This window comes from Ammodytes marinus (assembly GCF_949987685.1).
Source record: "Ammodytes marinus genome assembly, chromosome: 15".
NCBI classification, from domain to species: Eukaryota; Metazoa; Chordata; class Actinopteri; order Uranoscopiformes; family Ammodytidae; genus Ammodytes; species Ammodytes marinus.
In genome coordinates this window covers 5,481,702-5,504,848 of record NC_137219.1, presented here as the reverse complement: position 1 = coordinate 5,504,848, position 23,147 = coordinate 5,481,702, and the positions used below count along the sequence as shown (strand labels likewise).

Genomic DNA, 23,147 nt, shown 5'->3' with positions numbered 1-23,147 from the left:
GTAACAGTCTCTTTCAGTACATTAGATAGGTCTAATGATTGACAGGCCTCCTGCTGCCATCCACTCCTGGTGAATGTCTATTTTTACGTGCGCTTGACGGGCCCCTCAAAATGCTGCCTACCTTCCCCGCTCTCCTTCTCGGCAAGATCCAGCAGATATTTTCCATTTTCAACAAAAGCCGTAAGAGCTTTCACACATGACTCTGCAGTCGCCCCTGTAACTTCAGCCATTTTGGGTGGGTTTCAATGTGGCTTTGTAAGCGTTTCATAAGATGTGTCACTTCTTATCAGTGCACCAGAATGAAATAATCTCCCCCCCTTTCTCTCGAAGTCCAATCGGGGCAAATGTCTATACAAAAGATTAGCAGCTGGAGCTCAGTTTAAAGGGGCAAGCCAATTATTTTACACACTAAGTTCAGTTTATAACTTATGTGAAGTACTACTGAGCTTGTGAAAATGGTTGTATAATGTCTTCTGTAACTCTGGAAGGAGCCTTGTCAGGTCTAGGAAAATCTCTCTTCACTTGAGTGATTTCAAATTGGTGACACATTAAGCTATTACAGTCTTTGTAAAAAAAATAAAAAAGTTTAAAAAAAAGGGCCTTAATCTTTTAGTGAAGGTGAAAAAAGAGAAAGTTATTTGTTGTTATATAAGTCCTTTGCTGCTTAAATGTTTATTACTCATTTTCAGTGAGTCTCCCAACTAGTTTAAAATAAAATACTATATTGCTGGTGCTTCTATGGCAATATACAATATGTGTACGATTCAGAATATTTAAAATATTTACACGCTTGTTAAAGATACAGTGAACACGTCTACCTGATAGAGAAGTGGTCTGCACTCATGCTGAATCTGTCCTAGAAAGCATCAAGTCTACAACATCCGTCTGTTAGGGAAGACCTGATTATTTAACTGCAGCAGAGTTTGCTGAGAATTCACAGGGGTGGTATTGATGTACTGTTTTGTTGGGTTCCAGCACATCAGGTAGTTAAAGGTAATGAGGCAGCAAACAAACTGGCAAAAACAGCATTAAAAAGGATATAACATTATCAATTCCCCTAGGATAAGGAGAAGGAAAAGCAGTTATCAAGAAAAAAGGATTGGAGATAAGGCAGGAAAGATGGGAGGAAGATCAGAAAGGAATGGGGTTATTAGAAAAAATCAGAAGTCGGATATAACAAAGAACTATAATGGAAGAAACAGAAGAGAGGAAATCATCATAACAAGGAGTGGTACAGCACTAAATGACACTTTGTTTATCATGGGGAAAAGGGACACAAAAGAACATGTCCTAGTGCACAACACACTGCATTGTTTTTTTTAGTTTTTGTGTGATACAAGGTTGGAGGGTAGACTATAACTTTTGTGTTTTGTTTGTTTGTTTGTTTGATTGATTTTTCTCCAGCTATACCGTAGGTAATTCACATTTTGTTAGACACTCTTGTACAGTAGGTGGCGGTATGCTTCTTTAAGTTGTTTGCGATCCGCCAATAAAAAAGAGGAACAAGAAGATGAACAGTGAACGCGTCCGACGGTGAACTGCAGCTCCCGTTGTTCTTGAACGCACCATAGATTTGTTGGTCCTCCAGTGATCCCACAATGCACCGCTTCCGTGTCCTGTGTGTCCACGTCAAACCTGACAGCCATCGCCGCCGAGCCGACGGTAATGGCTGCAGTTGAGGTGGCACTTTCCGGACTCTGTATCGCTTAGACCGGGTTAAAAACTGATAGAAAACACGGCTCGAGCTCCAGGGGGACATCACATACAACAACATTATAGCTGTGAGATGAAGTTTTAGCTGTTTTCTGCGATATAACTTGCCTTTGTGTGGACACATTCCTTCAGGCTAAAAAGATCAGCTGTTATTAGCCGACACAGTCTGCCACAAATGAGCGTATCTCCACCTCAAAAGCGACTTCATCCCTGAAGATTTAAGTGGATTATAAAGTTAACAGTGTCCCCGTGGTGTAGACTTAACATTTGAGCTTGATGACCAAGTTATCCGGATCTCGTCAGGAGTCAAAGTTTAGCTAGCAAGCCCTCCTCGGCCCTGCTGCTGTGTTGTTGTTGTTTTTCGGACCGTGAATATGTCATCGTGGCTGGGTGGACTGGGCTCCGGCCTGGGCCAGTCTCTAGGACAGGTAGGCGGCAGTCTGTCCAACTTCACCGGACAGATATCCACCTTTACTAAGGACATGCTGCTGGAAGGAGTGGAGGAAGTAGGAGGTGAGTGTACTTTTCTTTGTGTGTTTTTCTCTCTCTAGTTACAGGGTTTCTACATATCTTTAAAGGCAGTGAATAAAAAGAGCTTAACTTGTATCAAAACGTCTTGAATCTATCTGTTTTAAACAGTCAACATAGCAACATAAACAAAGATTAGAGCAATACAGGGTTCTTATAGATCCTTAGAAAGCCCTTGAAGGCATTGCTTAGTTAATCCAGAAAATAAGGTCTGTATTGGTTTCAACATTTCTTAAATCAACCTTTCAATAGTCATAACACAGCAAACACAATATGTAGACTGTTATATGACTCCATATTACCATTACTACTCTTGTCATTCTTGCTTTGGTACAATTTCTATATTTTCTTTAAACTTTCTACCTTTAAATATACTTATTTTCCCATGTGGATTAGTGGAGAACTCCCTTTTTCTGTTGTGGCTCTGTTAACACAGAATGAATGACTGCTTGCATGACAAGAATGTTTGTTTTGAGTTTTGCACTCAAACTATTTCATCCGCAGTGAACTGTTAAAAAAATGTACGCTTGACTGAATCATATCACCATTTTTTACCTGCTCAAGAGATATCAAAGTCAGCATCTTTTCTGAGTGACTGTTCTAGCTGCATTTTTTCTGGATATTGAAGCTGACAGGTTACAGTGCACGGTCTAATTTACAGTGGGTGTTGCCTCTAAATATCCCCCCTTCACACAAAAAATAAACCCCTTTAAATTTCGGTCCTGTATTTTTATAGGAAGGAAGGCCACATATCCAGTTCCACTTCTGTGCGTCAAGCTAACTGAACACACAGGTTTATAATTAGTTGTTAACGTAGGAAGAGGAGACTGCAGCTGGAAACACACATTTCTTTTTCTTGGTCTTTTACAGCCCAACTTTTTCCTGTCAGTAGCTTTATTCACCGAAGGTAAAGGAGTACATGGGAATTTGACGTGGTGTACAGCTCCTTTTTAAAACAAGGATTTAAGTTAAAAAGATGAAAAAGTGGTCAGAAAAGCAAGACGGTAAATAAATAGGACACCATACTAACAGATAACATGAAATGTCCTTCAAAACAATAGACAAGCTTAAAAAGATTACTACTAAAAGATCACATAGCACTCTACGTAAGTACTGATAACTGTGGAATCCAATCAGAGTTTGTATCGCTTTAAAGGGGCCAGAGAATGAACTTTTGGAGAAAGATTGAAGACATGTTGTGTGTTACGGTGCTTCTTAACAGTAGCGGCCTTCATTTAAAGTGATACTTTTGTTCTAGCTCTCCATTTATTTGTGTCAGTCAGTTCCCAGTTATCCTATCCTGCATACTTGTAAAGTGGGCATATTATTATGTGGTTCTTCCAGTTTTAAATGAAACCCACATACTTTGGTTGAACTTCAAAAAACCAGTGTATATTCCCATCAGAAATGAGGAGATGTTCTTTTTTCATACAGGCTTGTACAAGTACTTAAGTAGGTTAATTCCACCTCTATATGCGCTCGACATTGCCTGATCCAATTCAAAGTGGTTCATAGGGCTCATATCTCAAAAGCCAAATTATCCACAATTTACCCTGATGTTCGTCCACTGTGCGTAAGATGTAACATCTATGAAGCCTCTCTACTTCATATGTATTGGTTGTGCCCCAGCCTTAACAAAATCTGGGTAGAGGTCTTCCAAACATTGTCTCAGCTGTTAAACATCAAGTTGGAACCAAAACCTCTAATTGCACTTTTTGGGGTCACTGATGGTGGTTGGATTAACTGCAGTTAAGCTACGTACTATATATTTTGCCTCTCTTCTGGCCCGGCGAACCATTCTGCTGAGGTGGAGGGAACCTGTCCCGCCCACTCATACACAATGGCTGAGAGATGTTATGTCCTGTCTTAAGCTAGAAAAAATTAGGTACTCGCTTCGGCATTCCAGTGCAGGGTTTCAGAAAGCATGGGGACCTTTTTTGGGCTCATTCCAGGCTTTGTGAACTGGCAGTGCTTTGGGAGGGATTATTTTGGGGTATTTTGATGTTTTTTGTTGTTGTTTCTTTTGTGGTGGCATGGGTTGTTTTCCATCTATTCTTTTCACTTCAACTGTATGTAACAAAATAACAACCTGGCACTTTGTCATACCACAAAACCAAATAAAGAATATAGAAAAAAATAGTAAAGTAAGTCACTGATGTGCTTGGATTGTTGTTACAGCCATGTATAAGCCTCTTTCTGGGTATGTATGAATTAAATATAGAGCTTTTATCAAAAGTGTGGCACTGGCATCACATTTGGCCAAATAAACAGAAAAGTACCATCAGTCTGAAGACATGGAGACAATCAGACAAGGACTGATAAAGTATTGACGCACAGAGAACTTTGGCCACAGATCTCCAACTCACTGCTCCAGTCAAAAACCCACTAAGTACGTAGGTAGCCACAGGCTGGCTGTGAAGCATTTTTCAGGCTGGGCCTTAACATCTGAAATTCAAGTACATTTATTTGAATAAAGATCTAAGCTATATTTTCCTGTAGGCTACAGTTTGGGGTATGTATGTGAAGTGCTGAATGTTGTGTGTTCGCTAAGCCTTGTCCAGCTGTTATGATCACATAGCTCTAGAAATGACGGTGGCCTTCCCAGTCATGTATGTTTGTTTGTCATGTGATTCAGGTTTAGCAGATCTGTGTGTTAGTGTGAGACAAAGTTAGAAAAAAGGGAAGAAAAGTCACCACTTGGTAACTACTGTAGTAGTAACTTGGTACTGAATCTGCTCTGTGCCATTGTAAATACACTTGAAGGGCATTTCCTATTTGACTTGTTCATGATATGCTCACTGTGGCCTTGTTGTTATACGTAAGTCCCATACTATTTTTTTTACATGTTTCTGCAGATGCTGCGACAGAACTGCACGTGTCCAATAACAGGTTGGCTGAAGTGGAGTCTGCTTTTGCCTCTCAGAGATCTGAGGTGAGAATATGTTTTACTTACGTATCATATCAGTGCCATAAAACATAAAATAATTTGTACTTATTAATCATTAATTCAACCTACTAAAAGTTATAGCCTGATGAAATTCTGATGTAACTGATTCCACTGTGTCACAATGGATTGGATTGGATTTATATAGCACTTTTCAAGGCACTCAAAGACGCTTTACAGGGTTCCAGGTTCCATTAATTCACACACAGTCATACTGGTGGTGGTAAACTACTATAGTAGCCACAGCTGCCCTGGGGCAGACTGACGGAAGCGTGGCTGCCATTCAGCGCCTACGGCCCCTCCGACCACAACCTCAAACATACAGCAGTCATACACATTCACACCAGGCAAGGTGGGTGAAGTGTCTTGCCCAAGGATACAACAACCATGACATAGGTGGCAGAGCGGGCATCGAACCGCCAACCCTTGGATCATTGGCCAACCCGCTCTACCACCTGAGCCAACTTTTTTTTTAATTAAACTTAGTATTTTAATTTGTGACTGTAGAAACGGGTTTACAGCTGAGAGCCACAGAGAGATTAACAATATAATTTGTTATTTTCAAGGAATTTGTTGATGATACGCTTAGCCTCATGTGGATGGGCGTATATCACTGTGTTAATAAGCCGAAGAGCCCTTTAGCGTCTCATTTAGCTCTAGCTGCTCTGTAATTGACCATGACGTCTGACCTCTGACAACCTTTCTGTAAAGTTGACAAGAGAATGTTCATTTCCTGCATATTTCTCTGTGTTATTGACTTCTTCCCTTCTCTCTCTCTGCGTTGCAGTATGACAGATTGAGAAAGCTCAATGCCGAGCTGGAGGAGAAGTTGGAGGCGTCAGAGATCCAGATTAAAGGACAGTCTGCGGAGTACCGAACTCTACTGCAACAGAAAGATGTACGTACATTTGAGTTTATAATTAGATGATTCTGATTATAGGATCTGTATCTCTATGCATATGGGTGATGAACATTTACATTTACAAAGGTGGTTAGAAGATTCAAATGTGTTTTCAAATCCACATTCACATTTACAACGTACTGTACATGAATGAAAATGATCATAAACAGTCAGTCCAAAAACATACACAGAATCATTGAAAATATAATCAAACAGAATGTGAAAAACTGTTTTTCATGAATGGATGTTTTGTCGTTTTTGTTTTGTCAGTCCAGTTTCACACTTGGGGCTGTAACATTAATAAGAATATGGATGTGAAGCTCATATCAGTTCTCATTATGATAGAATCCTAATATGTGTTTGTGTTTCCCAGGTTGAGATCAGCCTCCTGAAAGCGCGGCAGAGTGGACTCCAGGAAGAGTTCCAGAACCTGCAGCATTCCACTCAGTCTTCCTCGGTCGGCGCGGCGATGCTTCCCATCACCACGACAACCTCCACCACTACTTCCTCCTCTGCTTCCTCCTTCATGTCCCGCCCCTCGGGGTCACACCAGGGTTTCCACGGAGACGAGGTGGACCTTAGCGACGTGCTGTGGTCGCAGCAGGAGATCAACCGGCTCTCCAGTGAAGTCATGCGTCTGGAGGCAGAGGTGTCTCACTGGAGGAGGATGGATCAGGTAATGATGAGGAGAATTTGACAATATATGCAGTATATATATTATTTATTTATTTGATCTTTATCTTACCAGGCAAGTCATTAAGAATACATTCTTATTAACAAACATGACCTGGCAGGATAGATGGTTGTTTATGGTAGTTGAAGTTGGGTCATTCAGTTAAAGGAATAGTTCCAACAAATTGGGAAATAAATGTATTAATTTCTTTGCTTAATTTTGTATTTCAGGCATCAATAGCTTCAGGAAATGGAAACGGCGACCAGGGTGAAATCGTCAAACTCCAAAGAACTATCAAGGTAAAAAATTAATTGTTGCCAAAATAAATTGTATTTTACATTAACTAAATCTTGAAGCCTCTGTTATGAAAATTGTTCCTGCTTCTTTGTAACAGGAGCTGCGAGAGGAGATGAGTCGAGAGGTGGATGAACACCAGCATGAGCTGGCGGCGCTACAGGACGCACAGAGACAGAAGATGTCCGACATCGCCCGCAGACACAGAGAGGAGCTGGCAGAGTACGAGGAGAGGATAGAGGAGCTGGAGGAACAAAGCCCAACTGGTGAGTCCAACCTTGGGATTTGTTGTTTTAGTTTAAAGTTATAGTGCGTAACTTGTGTTGCCCCCATGAGGAATTCTGAATTATTACAACAACACTGTCTGCGCATCTACATGAGGTAAGCCTTCGGTGATCGGCCATGGATTTTATTCCTTCTGCTGTACGTCCAGGTTTTATTCTTAGCAGTAGAATCAAAAATTTAAACATTACTTAGGCACTTCTTGTGATTTTATCTGAGCTCCTGCGCCAGTGTCGGGGGGTGACACCAGTTTCAAAACGCTGCCATACTGAGAAATACAGTGAGAGTTTTGTGGAGGTGATAGGATCAACTTTGTGTGAACTCGTTCGGCGATGGCTTGATTTTAACATTCATTTATTTATAAAAGTTACGCAGTTACTTAGCTTCAAGTCACCTTTGCCAGAGTCAAAACTATAACAGTTACAGTGGTTCAAATCAGACACAACAAACATACTTAACTCTTTCAAATCCTTCTCCCCAGGCTTTGTTCAGGCCACTTCCCCATTAGAATCCTCCAAACTGCCCGAGCTCCAGAGAAGCATCAGCTCTCTTCAGGAGGCAGCGGCTGAGCGTGAGCAGCAGCTTGTGGATCTGTCTGCTCTGTTGGAGGAGGCTCGGGGCAAAGAGGCCGCGCTGCAGCAGGAGAGAGACGACGTCCAGGAGGAAAACGCCGCTTTGCTTCAGAACTACACGCGGCTTCAGGCCTCCGTCACTGAGCTGCAGACGAGGGTACAGGAGCAGGAAGGGAAAGCTCTGCAGAAAGCCCAGCTAGACCAAGAGATCCAGGGGTTGAGGACAAAGCTAGAAGGTATGCTGTCACTTTTTTAATGTCCGATGTGTAATGTTTTTGCATTCAAACTTCAAATTATGACATGTTATATATGAGTTATGTGCGAAATATATCGCAATGTTTTCATCAGTTTGAAAAATCAGAGACATCATTCATTTTGAATAAAGTAACGCACAGTTTCACTAGCATGTTGTGCGTTAAAAATCACTTTAATACAGCTGATTAATACTGCTGTTTCTCATCTGCTTAATTACAGTAGTGAGATGTCAGAAATTCACTTTCTAAGTCTAGTCAATAATGCCTAGACACAGAATATCGTGATCGACTCCCTACTTTAAACCAGAGGTTGTTTTCTCATCGTGATTAATTTACTTTTCCTTTGCAGCTGCAGAAAAAGAAATAGAGAGTCTGAAGAGCCGGTCTGAGGTAAGTGTGAATATAATTCATTAACCATACATTACATTAAATATGTATAATGTATGTATTGGTAGGTTTTTAAGAATTAATATAATAACCTCTCTAACTTTTTCTTTTTTAATAATTAGGCCGAACCAAAGGAGGAAGTTGAGCATGCAGACATCTTAGAACTCAATACCATTATTGGGACATTGAGACAAGAAAAGGACGTTTTGGAACAAGAGAAGGTTTGTTTTTTCATCTGTCATAACCTTATTGATAGTAACTGCTTATATCTGTGCACCTTAAAAGTATGCGTTAAGCTATTGGTTATTCAGAAACATTCAGAGTTTGATTACACTTGCAAATGTAATTCTTAATTTTCGTGCTTTTTTCACAGCTTAATCTGCAAGAAAGGCTAAAAGAGGCAGAAGAAAAGACAGTAAGCAATAATGAAGGTGATTGTGATGACACTGAGTCAGTGGAGGATCTGAGGATGGAGCTGCAGAGGAGAGAAAAGGTTCTGAGGAACACTGAAGAAGAACGGGACACTCTGATGTCTGAGCTGGAGGAACTCGACCGGCAAAACCAGGAAGCAACACAGGTATGACTGACCCCCAGTGGCCCGTTTATTTGTATGGCACTTGTCAAAATCAGCAATTACAAAGGCGGAGGAGGTTAAATTATTCAAGTGAAAAATTCAGATCAAATAGTAATGAATACATTTTTAACAAACCTATGTACACATATATTTGTTTATTTAATGGAGACAATGCATATTTATTAACATCAGGATCAAAAGTACAAGATGTAAACATGACAGCAATAATGCTCATTCACATCCCTAGACCTTAAGCAGGTGACAAAGACAGAAACATTACAAGTAACATTAAATAAATACAAATATACAAATACACACACAGAAGACTCAAAGTGTGCTAACACATACTTAGAGATATTCCTGTACACAAAAACCAAGCCACAAACATGGAAAAGTAGGATACTTTAAAAGAAATCTATGTAGAAACCCGTCACAACAACACACGATGAGGACATTTTGACCATTTCATTAACTATCAATGTGTGTTTTGTATGTATTTTTCTGTCTAGCATCTGATCTCGGTGAAGGAGCAGCTATCTGGACAGCTGAAAACTACAGAAACCGAACTGTCTAGACTGACTGCAGAACTCAACACAACCAAAGACCAGAAGAATAAACTGGAACAAGAGCTGGCGACCCAAAAAGAGAAAGTTAGCCAGAGCGCTTTCACCTTAAACGATCTACACATGGGCCGACAGCAGCTCGAAGGGACGGTGAACGAACTTAAAAACAAATTGTCCCAGGCACACGAGCAAAGCAAGGACACACGTAGAGAAATCACAGCACTTAAAAATACTTTGCAGGAGAGAGAAGAGCAATTGACTGATGCCAAAGCGGAGTTGGATCAAGCCGGAGATAGAGGGCCTAAAGAAATGCTAGTAGAGGATGATGGGAAGTTGTCGGAACTTAGAAAAGAATTGGATGATTTGAAGGGTTCTCATGAGAAGGTGATGTCAGAAGACTACGAGCTCAAGATGGAGTACAGGAAGTTGAAGTCAGAAGGGGAACAATCTTTGGGTAAAGTTGAGGAATTAACCAAGCAAATGAAGGAAAGCCAGGCGTCTCTAAACAGGACGGTACGGGAAAAGGAGACTAGAATCGAAGCTTTGAAACTAGAGAAAACCCAACTAGAAGGTGAATTAAGGCAGGCTGAGAGCGCGCTAGCAGAACAGTCGAAGCAGTACCAGAAGACCATCGAGGACTTGACCAGGGCCCGGTCTATGGATGCTTCTGCTTTACAAACGGAGCACGAACGCACCATCAAACTCAACCAAGAGAAAGACATGGAGATAGCCCAGCTCAGGAGGGACGTGGAGCAGATCGCATCCGACCACAGAGACACCAATGAAATGCTCTCGATCACTGTCTCTGGGCAGAAGCAGCTGACCGATTTGCTTCAGGAGAAGGATAGCTTTATGGAGACGTTGAAACAAAACGCTTCAGAGTTGCAAGCGGAAATGGAGAATAGCATATCGGTCGCGACTAAGGAAGCGGAAGCTCTTAAGCAGGTGGTAGAAGAGAAGGATAGACAGTTGGGAGGTATGAAAGAGGAGAACAGTCATTTGAAAGAAGAGATTGATAGATTGAGCGATCAACAGAGCAGACCACAGTCTTTATCCGAACCCAGGACATTAGACATCATGACAGAGCTCGAAACAGAGATCACACAGCTTAAGTCTTCCAGGAACAGACTTGAAGAGGAGATCCAGAATCTTAGGAGAACCACAGAAGAACAGCAGGCCTCTATTCTAATATCTCACCAGTCTATACAGGCCCAGCAAAGTGAACTTGACCAGGCCCACTCTCGAAATCAGCAAACTACGCTGAATTACGATAGACTCATCCACGCCAGAGATGAGGAGATATCGCGCCTACAGCAGACCCTGGATCAGCTCAGCGAGAGTCGAGGTGGGAGGCAAGGGGAGGTCATCCTGGAGGAGGAGAAGACCCAGAATCTCAATCAGGAGAACGACAACGAGAAACATGACCTGTCCAAGGTGGAGATAGAGAAGCTGGTGAGAGGAATCAAGGAGAAAGAGAGTGAGATCAGCCAGTTGAATGAGAAGAATGTGTCGCTGGCCAAACAGGTGGATCAGCTGGTGGTGTCCAGGGATGAAGTGGGCAAGCTGTCCCAGATGATCATGCAGAAGGTAAACTCAAGACCCGCCTGTAAATTCTATTTATTCAATTGAATTAGTATTTTATCTGATTTTCTTCAGATTTTTATGAATTTTATAAAATGTATTAATTAAAAATGTTTATAATTTATTGTATATTATATTTTTATTTTATTTATTACTATTATGTTTATTTAGGCATTTATTTGAATTGTATTTATTTAACTATATTTATTTATATAGTCTCTTATTAGTCTTTTTTTCTCCTTACTCATATTTGATCTTTTTTGTATTTTGTATTTATTTATCTACTGACTCCTAGTATTGATGTTTTATTTTATTATTATTTATTCATTTATTTATGTTTATTGGCATTCTCTAACATTAATTTACTTCAACTACTCTGAGTTTAGCCTCGTTTTGTGCTATGTTGTCTGTGCATGAAAAGTGATCTATAAATAAAGTTTGATTTGATTTGATTTGTAGGACCTTGAGATCCAGGCTCTTCATGCCCGAGTGTCCATGTTGGGCGGTGGAGGCCACAGCCAGGACGTGATGTTCCTCCAGCAGCAGCTTCAGGCGTACGCCGTGGAGAGAGAACAAGTCCTCTCTGTGCTCAATGAGAAAACCAGAGAGAACAGCCAGCTGCGCTCAGACTACCACCGCATCATGGACATCATGTCAGGGAAAGAGGCCGCGCTGCTCAAGCTCCAGCAAGAGAACCAACGTCTCTACAACATGAGCGATCCCTCTGGAAGCCAAGAAATGTTCAAGGAAACCATCCAGAACCTGTCCCGCATCATAAGAGAGAAGGACATTGAGATTGACGCATTGACCCAGAAGTGCCAGACCCTTGTTGCCGTCCTGCAGGCCTCAGGAGGGGAGATGGGTGCTGGGTCAGGAGGCGTCAGCAGCAACCAGTTTGAGGAGCTTCTGCACGAGAGAGACACGTTAAAGCAACAAGTGAAGAAGATGGAGGAGTGGAAGCAGCAGGTGATTAAGGGTGGGAAGGTTTGGGATAAAATATGAGAGAGATTATTTTATCAAGGCAGTTTTCCATCATCAGAATTTGGAAATTGTGATTTGGAAAAGCTGTCCTACAAGGCTTATTATACAAAATATAATTTTGCAACTGTTGTCTGCCGTGTTCCATTTAAGTGAAGGGAAAGAGAACTACAAAAATAATACCTGATGAAAAAAAGATATACAGGGCTGCTCATGAAAGAAAAAACCGACACACAATTTTGAAATTGAATATAATCTAATCTTTACTTCTTCAGGACACCTTAAAACATTTTCTTTTGTGTTTCGCTAATAAATACATTTTGTAAAAAACTAAATTAATTCAAAAAGGATGTTTGCTTACATGATTTTCTTTTTAAAATCCTAACAAACTTACTGATTACTGAAGTTTTAGTGCTGTTTTCAAAGTTGAAAGCATGATATGTTAATTATCATGATAGTTTCGTTAATTACAATTATTATGGCCAGGAAGAATCCTGACATGGAAATGTAATGTTTGTCCTGTCCCTACTACAGGTGATCACCACCGTCAAGAACATGCAGCACGAGTCGGCTCAGCTGCAGGAGGAGCTGATCAAACTGCAGGGCCAGGTGTCTGCAGACAGCGACTGTAGCTCCAAGCTAACCGTGGACTACACTAGACTGATACAGAGCTACGAGATGAAGGAACGGAGGTTGGGAAGTCTTAGTCAAGAGCTTGCTCAAGTCCAGCAGACCATCACCAAACTTAGCACTACCAAGGACGTCCTGTTGGGGAAACTAGACAGCGTAGCACAGGCTCCTGAAGTCGCTCAATCTAGTGGAAGTTCTCCCACACTCAAAACGGAACTTCAAAGCCTCCAGACGTCTCCATCGGAAAGCAATGAGAAAGTGATGGAAGAGCTTGAAAGATTGAGAGCGCAACTGGCAGAGAGAGAGAATATTATCAGGACTATTCAGGAGAATAACCAACGTCTCTCCAACTCAGCGTCCTTCTCCGAAGGAGAGCAGAGAACTCAAGCCGAGGAGGTCCGGCAGATCAGGGAGAGAATGGAGGCCATGCAAAGGTTTGTGAGGAGTATTGAAGTTACTTTAATTTTTATTTGCTTGTGTTTTTTCTGTTTCTGATTATTTTCTGTATCTATTGAATTGTATAAGTTTATATGTTTGTTATCTCTGAAATCGTTATAAAAAAAATCCCCCCCAAAAAAAGGTCCGTAATGGAGAAAGACCTGCTCATCAAAACCAAAGGGGACCAGCTCGGTCACGTCAGCGAGTCGCTACGCAACCGTGACCACGACAACGAGGTTCTGAAGCAGGCCGTCACCAACCTGAAAGAGCGAGCGCTGATCCTGGAGATGGACGGGAGGAAGCTGAAGGAGGAGAACGAGGCGGTGGCCGCGCGATCCAGAGAGAAAGAGTCTGAGTTCAGAGCGCTGCAGGAAACCAACATGCAGGTCTCCCTCCTGCTCAGAGAGAAGGAGTTTGAACTGGGAGCGGTCAGCGAGAAGGCTGCCACCGTGGAGAGGATGCTCAAAGACAAGGATCAGGTCAGTGGGGAGCTTGGAATTCTGGGGTTTTAAGGTTGTTTCTCTTAAAGCTGCAGTGTGTATATTGGCGTCATCTAGTGGTGAAAGTCCTATATTGCAATGCTGCCTTGTCCTTCCCGTTCTGAGAATTTACAAATTGTATTCATATCAAAGGCTTGTTCTAAAGTTATTCTTAGTTGTTCTAAGTTATTATACACTAATTGAAACATTCTTAATATTATATTCCATTTCTACAGAGTCTGTTCTAAAAAACGCCAATTCCATTTACACACTGCACCTTTTTAAGTGAAAAAAAGAAAACACAACACATTTTAAAGTGTTAGTGGTTGGATTACTACCAATACTTCTTGATAGCAAAATGTATTCATCAAAGTCATTTTAGATTTTGTTTTTCCCTTTATTCTTTAAATAGTTCCATGTATGATTTAATGTGTTTTCCATGTGATTTAGGGTAAGACCGGTGAGTTGAATCAACTCCTGAACGAGATAAAGTCCATGCAGGACAAGGCAGTGCAGTTCCAGCAGGAGAGGGACCAGGTGATGATGGCACTCAAGCAAAAGCAAATGGAGACCACTGCAGTACAATCTGAGGTAGGACCGCAGAAAACATTCTCTCACTATTGTTTCATCCTTACTGTGAAGGTATTGTATATGTGTTTGATAACTGCTGGGATTTATACTGTATGCAAGACAATTTCAACGCCAGTGTTTCTGGCAACTTTTCTTGTGTGGTGAGAATGTTTATACGTCAACTATAAGATACTTTTTTATTACTTCAGAAAAAGACATCTATGTTAAATGTAGACCCAATATATAGGCTTTACATTTCCCAACAGATCACAAGCACATGTCAGTGAAAAAGATGCATAATTTGATAGATATTTCATATTGTAAAATCACTGTTTGTTCAATGTTTTAAATGTTCAATGTTTTTGTTTTCTTCACAGCTTCAGCATATGAGAGATAAAGAACAGCGTCTGAACTTGGAGTTGGAGCGGTTACGTAATCACCTCTTGGAGATCGAGGATTCATACACGAGAGAAGCGGTCGCTGCCGAGGACAGGGAGACAGAACTACGGAGGAGAGTGGCACTGCTGGACGACAGACTGGCCACTTCCTCCAGTGCTGTGGAGAAATCCAGGTTAGTTACAAATAAAGCCAGTAGGTATATCACTTTCACTGTGTTTAAACTACTGTCATGTGACTAAGCATTGCCATACCAAAAAGTAAAGAGAGAGAGTTTTGTGGGGATAATAGGCTCTATGGTCTTTGTGTTTACTTATTTGGCGATGGCATGAATGTAAAGGACATTCAATTATATGAAAAGGTTACGGAGTACAGTTTTCAATCGTTAAAATTTCAACTTTTATTCCCATCTGTTGTACTCAAGTCTCTCTTCCAACAAGATCTAGATCACACTAAATGAACTGATTAAATTGAAGTTGAATAACTATTTATATTAAGTCATTCCTGCCTCCAGCCAACAGGCCAGCATGCAGGTGGAGTCTCTTCAGGAGCAGTTGAGTGGAGTGGTGAAGCAGAGGGACGAGGCTCACATCCGTCTCAGAACCTCTCAGGAGCAGGTCAACCAGTATGCAGTGTCTCTGTCCAACCTGCAGATGGTGCTAGAGCAGTTCCAACAAGGCAAGTTTAATGCTTCAACCATATTACTCTTTTTTTAATATACTTTTAATATACTACTGCAAAAATAGGTTATCATCTTAATATATTATTGTTCTATAAATTGTTTTAAAGTGCAAAAAAAAAAGAAAAAAAAAATTTATATTACATACATAAATGCATATTATTCTTAATATGTTTAATCCATGACTTGGTTGTATTTTGATGTTTTTTTTCTAAAATAATAAAAACTTGTGGTAGCAGTAACAGTCTGTATGTGCAGTCAGGCAAATAGATTGTATTAAAACTGTTATTGCCTCTTACCCTTTCAGAAGAGAAAGCCATGTATTCATCAGAGCTTGATAAGTACAAGAGGGAGAAGGAGGAATGGAGAAGAAAAGCTCTCAGGCTGGAAGAGCAAGCATCTTCACTCCAGGTAAACAATCAACTGATAACTGATCAGAGTGTTCATTCACTTTATTTATATCCAACATGTGGGTTCAACAGCAGGCCCACAAAATGAACACATAAGCTGAAGCTATAGTTGTATTAAAGGTGGATTCAGCGATTCTGGAGAATGCTTGTTTGCAAAATCACTTTTGTTAAAATCAGCAAATATTGACTTCATTGATATTGAATATATGATCTGTTGCCTGTCCTTTCTGTGCGCGCCGGAAAAAATTCAGTTTTGATATAAACCCTTAGCTCCGTGATCGGGCATGTTGTTAGCTACGGTGCCATACCACATGAGAAGAATATATTTGCTGATTTTGACAAAAAGGTTTTTCAACAACAAGTGTTCTCCAGAATCACTGATCCCAAGTGTAAAGCCATAATAACCGGTGGATGTTTTTCTGTCTCACAGATCAACCTGGATGAAGCCAGCGCTGCTCTAGATTCAGCGTCTCGTCTCACCGATCAGATCGATCTGAAGGAAGAGCAAATTGAAGAGCTGAAACACCAAGGTGAGCTGCAGCAGCGTGTCTGTGTTTTCACCCTGGCCAACTTCAACACATGTCCTCTGAGGGAGCTCATAAACGTCTGCCTTTTACTCTTTAACATTGTGTCTGCACTCTGCAGGAGGTTGCAATAAAATAAATGTCTTTAGTCATAAGCTGTTTTACGCTGCATTGGGTTAAAGCACCAGTCCTGAGTGTTTATTTTACACATTATGGAAGGAATCGGCTGCCCTTTACCGGCTTTCTCTTGCCTTGACTTCGTTTTGTGTCTTGCTCCCACGCTCGTATTTTTATTTAAGCGTTCACAAGTTCTTATCACCGTCTGGATTAACGGAGCAAAAACAGAATATGTGAAACGCTGATCCCACACTCTGTGTTAATTCGTGTCACACTCAGCAGATTTCATTCTTATCGCTGCCAGATACAGTATGACCGATTACGTCACCGCAAATTCTCAGGCCTTTTCTTTTTTCACCCCCCCCCCCTGTCTGGCTATTTGTTCAGACCTGATATGAGATTTATGTTTTCTTTATGTATCAGTCAAATAAGGAAGATTTACATTGTGTCTATTAATAGAAGGTTTGCTGTGGGAATGCTCTGATCCAGTTTCACCAATGAAAAGATAACGTTGGTATGTCTGTGCAATGTTTCTCCATTTTGTCACTTTATTCAAGCATCAGAACTACAAATCTCATGTTTGGAAAAAATAAATACCTAACAGTCTTGGAACAACAATGACGGACACTTAACGAGACCTACTGGTATTCTGAAAATATTGCCCGAAAGACTCCTCTATCCATTTGGATGAACAAATAATCTATTCACGGCACAATATAATAAAATAAACATATTTCTTAAGCCATGACTATATTTCCTTTCCGGCTAGCTGGAAATTATAGACATCCTTGATCTTTTTGTAACACACAAGCAAAACATTAACAGGCTATCAGGTTTTAAAAAATGTAAATGTGATTAAATATTGGAAGATAACATCAACCGTCTGGATGAAAAACTCTTCTTTCCGCTACATAATTGAATTGACTTTTAATCAATTTCTCAGTTGTACCTCTTTTTCCGTTATGAGAGCCAGAAATGAAATATCCGTGGTCTTAATTTGTACAATGTGAACCGTAATAACAAATGTTCTTATCAGTTATATAGTTATTTATTAAAGCTACTATTGAAACGGTTTAAATATCTCTTATATTGGGCATTGGAAGTAATCTTTTTTGATGCAAATGCTAGGAATAGTCTAAAACATTAAGAAATACTTTAACATTTAGAAATACCTTTTAGAACAACCGTCTGTTATTCCAATATCTCCTGCTGTTTATATATTTTGTAATACAAGACGTTTCAAGCTGTGACTGGAATGTAATATCAATAATATGAGAGTGACCAACTGTGTGCAACAGGGACATGAAAACTACTTTAAAATGTTTAAAAAAAAATAACTTGTCGTAACTCTTCGTGTGTGTGTGTGTCACAGTGGAAGTGAGACAGGAGATGTTGGAGGAGGCGCAGAAGAAACTGATGAACCTCCTAAACAGCACGGAGGGGAAGATAGACAAGTAAGTTCGGTCCCTCCGGGTTTCAATCTCAATTATTTTATTCGTCTAAATGAGATTAAGTTTAAAATAAGAACCCATATGGTTTTGATTGGACATTGGACCGGGCCTTATTATTCATGCGGTTCTGTTTTCCAGGGTCCTGATGCGGAACCTGTTCTTGGGATACTTCCACACGGTCAAAGCCAAGCGTGCCGATGTGCTGAGGCTCATGGGAAGTGTTCTTGGACTGAGCAGAGAGGACGTTAATAAGGTGAAACGTGGTTTTGACTCATATTTAAAGTATTTACTTAAACAATCGCATTTTCTCATGATCGCATGTTTTTTTGGTGCAGCAAATAATACAAAGTTTGAAAACTCAAAACGAAACCATGTAAAATATTGACTGAGTATACACTACAGCCATGCTAGCATCTCTGTAATGCTCTTCTTTAGCAACCCAGTGATTTGAGCTAAATGCTAACGACTGTGCTCCCAATGACAATGCTAACAGGCTGATGTTTTTGACATTATGATAGCATTCCCACTATTCCTTGATATCTGGAAAAGTTTATGAATTTGAGGAGGAGAAATCAAGGGCTTTAAAAGTTTTTAAATTTATATATTTTGTGCAAGAATACAAAGTCCTCATACATTTTTATTTTTACTTAATGTAAGTAAACAGATTCTGCCCTTCGTTTGTGGGACTTTGTTTCACCAAGCCGACAGCTTGGAGAAAGTGGGACGGTCTGTAGCATGAGTGAATGAGGTTGAATGATGTCATCTGTGCGCTTCTGTAAAGCTGCTAGTTCTCATTATAACAATGATCAGTGTTGTTACAGTAATTCACCTAATCCCTGTTTCAAACTACACTGTATGCCATGTTTGGTCCTAGTATTTGAGGGAATTGAGCCAGGAAAGTCTTTGAAAAGTTATCGAAGTTGATGTTGAAGGTGAGGGAATCCTGGTGTAATGTTAAGGCTCTTTATTCAGCGTGTTGGCATTATGCTAACATGTGCTAATTAGCAAAAAGTTCAGCTGAGACTGATGGGAACGTTAGTTTTGCACGTGTTTGGTCATAAATCAAAGCATTGGATAAAAGAACAAGTTGACTAATCAGTGGCACTGGATGATTACACAATTTGTCCTGAGGGGAGCATGTATGCGTGCACCAAGGTTCATAGCAATCTATCTGATAGTTCTTGAGATATTTTACAAAATAAGAAAAACGTGGGAAAGACAGGGTAAGCAAGATTCATCTTCTGGGGATAACGAATGCAAGCAGTTCATCCAATAGTTTTTTATTTACTTATAACCTTTTCTTGTACTCTGTATAGCAATTTGTTTGTCCAGTCATCATAACGGACCATTGCACAATTTACTCAATGGACAAAGTTAGGTCACAGTGACCTGATACATTGTTATACAACCAACCTTTTAGACAGCAATTAAAATATCGTCCGTTAGAGACCAATGGTCCAACCTCGAAGCTCACTGTTCAACGGTAACTTTTAACTCCAAAGTTCCCTGAAAGTCCTCCAGGAGCCCTGAACAATAAAGCATTCCCGTATCCAGATCTCCTGGCAGGGATCATTTGGGACTCCATCCAACGATTCCACAGTATATTACCCAACACACTTAAAGGAAAACAGATACAGGCCGGTGAAGGGCAAATGAGATTAAAAACGCCCTCAGAAGACCCTTTTTTTTATTGTTTTGGAGGTCATACCACTTTTTATTTTTTCATCTCTCCCTAGCCTGCTGTTAATGCTATTTAAATTTTCCATTCAACTCCTGTTTACGGCAGCCAAGCATCTCCCACAAAACTAGCCTCAGTGGAGCAGCAAGTATCCCTCCATTCACTTTATATATGGCGGGGCCGAATCCTGCCAGGCTGGTGACGTTGCTGATTAGGCAAGGTTACAAATGAGAGTGAATGAAAAAGCCACAAGTTTTGGAGAGTGTAGGAGTGTGCGCTGTCAGCAAAGAGTTAGAGTTAGAGCGCCTGTATATGAGCTTAAGTAGGGAGTGGGTCTCTGCAAAATCGTTTTCCTAGAAGGTGATGACAAGCAGAAATGATCAGGCCGTAAAGAAAATGGCCTAAATAAACAGTTTATGAAAAATAAGACTTTACTATAACATCCTCAGTTCATATTTTGAACTGGTTAAAGGTGCTATGAGGATCTTTTGAATATTTCTGAAACAGTCAAATGTTTCCTCTGATGATCATAAACCATCAGTGCAAAGAATGCTATTTTTATATAGTTTTTCCTAATGCCTTTGTCATGGGTACTCTCACCCAGGAACAACAGCTGGCGTAGTAAAAACACTACCACTTTTGTCCAAAGGGCGTGCAAGAATTAACACAAACTGAAAGTTCCTCGGATCACCTTTTAAATAAGGGTTTACAACTTCCTTTGTTTGCTAATGTGATGATTTGAATCTAATAGTATTTGTCTACCCTTCCTTTCTCTCCAATGTGTAGATGTTGGAGGAGGACGAACGGCAGGGTGTGACTGGATGGGTGTCAGGCTGGCTCGGAGGCAGAGGAGCTCAAAGTGTCCCAAACACTCCTCAGAGGCCCACCAGTGGACAAGGTTTCAACTCGGTAAGAAATAATAGCACTTTAACTTGTTTAGATAAAGACTGATTAGATTTACTTTTACTTCACTTCGCATAGATGTTCACTGTCAAGGTCTTACTGACCAGACTCACAGGAGCAATATGGACTGTGGTCAAGTCAGCCGTCCCTCGTTTTCGCTTGGTCAAACCAGCCGCTCCTACAGTTTATTTCAGTGCACTCGTATTGCAAGCTTTACGGTAAATGCACGGAAACGGCTCACGACCGGAAGGCACAGTGAGCCTCTTCCTAGTGTCAAAATACAAGTGTTACTGTAAGGAAGTCTTATCTGGATCGGATATGAAAATGTAAGTGAAGTTAGCACACAGACACTACAGTGTGTCAACGTCTGTTTAAAAAGTAAATAATGTAAAAACAAGTACGGGTACAAATAGGCAGTTTAAACATGATGATACAATGGACTATACCCTAACAGTAGAACACAGACAAGTGCACATGTAGCAGTCTAACTGTCCTTTGTTGTTGCAGTCCTTCTCTGAGATGTTTGTAAAGTTCCTGGAGGTTGAGTCGACCCCTTCGCTGCCGGCACCAAAGCTGACACACCAGGACTTCAAGCCTCTGAGCGCCGTGCCCCAGAGGAAAACCAACAGTGGTCCTGGAAGCATCGGCACAGGTAAACAACCTCTTTAATCTAACATGTTATGACAACCTTACCCAAATTACAAACTAGGGGGAATTCATAATGGCTGTGTGCTAACATTTTCAGAAGGAGAATTTATTCCTGGTTTTATTTTGTATTTTATAATTTTATTTAATATATAAACTTTTAATATTTGTAAGATATAAAGTTTTTTTTTTCTTTTATAATTATTATTATTTTTTTTTTATTATCTTTCCTTTGCGATTACGATTATTATTACTATTATACTCTATTCACTTAAAAAAAATGATGTGTTATGTATCCATTTATTTGTGCGCTAGGAAGATGGTTGGGGCTGGGGTGTTAGGTTAGAAGACCCCTTTGGCAATAACCCCTGCCAGGATGTTTATTTCTCCTGTGTGCACCTTATCCCCCAAGCACATCAAATATGATTTAACTGTAAGCCTCTCTCTTCACAGGAGCTGCGGGGATCCTCAAGCGATCCGGCGAGTCCAACCCGTTCCTGGCCCCTCGCTCGGCCGCGGTGCCCCTTCTGGCTGGCTCTGGCTCCAGCGGGCCTGGAGGTCACCTGCTGATGAAGCCCATCTCTGATAACCTGCCCACCTTCACACCTGTGCCTGTCTCAGCCGAGGCCAGTGGTGGAGCGGTGCTAAAAGACTTATTAAGGCAGTAATTGGTCCCCCCCAAACAAGTGCCAGATAGACAGGAACCCACACTACACCGACTGAGATATGTGAGCTATTTGGCCTATGTATCGCTGGTCTTCCTTTGAATCTCCTTCAAAAATAAATAGCGGAGAATGCATAATGCTTTAATATTCCCTCCTTTTGGGAGGACTGAAGCGAAAATGTTGTTTTTAGTTTAACCTGCATTTACTGTCCTATGCAACAGACTCTCCATTTACACACATCACTAACACTTAATAAGGTGTTAACCCACAACTTTAAAATGCTCAATGGAGTGACTCCATATGCAACAAGGACACATGGTGAGAACATTTCCAAGTTGTGGGGCATTCGGAGTGAGAGTAACACTTTTGGTTTTCATAGAAACTGTCCTTCTGATTATCAATTACATCATACATTTAGTTCTTAGTTTTTTCTTCATCTGAACAGAAGTGCCCTTGTAAACTCACTTGTGTGCTTTTCAGTACATATGGTTTGAGTTGATCAACGCCTCTGTTTGCAAGAGGAATCATCTCATGTCTTTCACTTTTCACCCTTGTGTCTGCTTGCATTGAAAAACTTTAACTTAATTTTTTTTTCTTTTCAACAATGCAGCGAGTGGCTTCTGATCCAGGACTTGCCTAAAAGCTCTCTGGCAACAAGAGGTTGTGTTGAGATTTATGTGGCTTTGTACATCTGTTAAAACCATAAAAACATTTTTCCTCAATCTTGTCTTTTCCAGACAGCCAGACTGTGATATGCAACAACACGCGTTGTAATTATGGTATGACTGCGACTGCGGTTGATCGGTAGCCTTTGCTCTTATGTTTATATACAGTACTATTATATAGTGATAAATATGTAAATGGGTGGCGTTTTTATTTTTTTTTTTTTTCCTATTTATGGGCACTAAAGAAGTTAGGGAAGTTTAAGTGCCTGCATTTTTGCTATAATTTGATAGTTGTATAATCAGGATTGTAAATGGTTAATATAAATATATATATTTACAAAATGTAAAAATAAGTGCACATTTAAAAAAAAAGAGTTTGAGCTGACCTGAATTGGCCAGCGACTAGTAACTGAGCTGCTCTACATTTTTCTAAAGGCATCAATCAGCGGCTGCAGAAGAAGGAATGTTACAGGGTTTTCTCCAGGTGTATTGATCAAATGTATAAACTGTAAATCCTAACTGTAAAATAAACTTTTGTAGGTGTACGTAAAATCTGAAATTTAAACGGTGTTGAAAAGGAGTTGAACTGGGATGATCTTTAACCGGGGTTATATTAGCTGTGACCAAATTGGAATTTTAAATCAAATAAAGGT

The 23,147-nt window shown here is 40.4% G+C and overlaps 1 protein-coding gene across 1 annotated transcript; it reads left to right on the top strand.

Moving 5' to 3' along the window:
- The first annotated feature begins 1,658 nt into the window (after positions 1-1,658).
- Positions 1,659-23,139, top strand: trip11 (thyroid hormone receptor interactor 11). The gene is made up of 24 exons (XM_080042856.1): positions 1,659-2,226; positions 5,097-5,173; positions 5,973-6,083; positions 6,460-6,762; positions 6,990-7,058; positions 7,154-7,319; positions 7,817-8,143; positions 8,511-8,551; positions 8,671-8,769; positions 8,922-9,125; positions 9,632-11,272; positions 11,726-12,232; positions 12,779-13,308; positions 13,455-13,791; positions 14,242-14,382; positions 14,739-14,932; positions 15,272-15,435; positions 15,744-15,847; positions 16,277-16,376; positions 17,860-17,941; positions 18,077-18,191; positions 20,403-20,525; positions 21,027-21,171; positions 21,618-23,139. The coding sequence occupies exons 1-24, from the start codon at positions 2,088-2,090 to the stop codon at positions 21,830-21,832; spliced, it is 5,934 nt and encodes a 1,977-aa protein (XP_079898982.1). The 5' UTR covers positions 1,659-2,087; the 3' UTR covers positions 21,833-23,139.
- Positions 23,140-23,147: the final 8 nt, after the last annotated feature.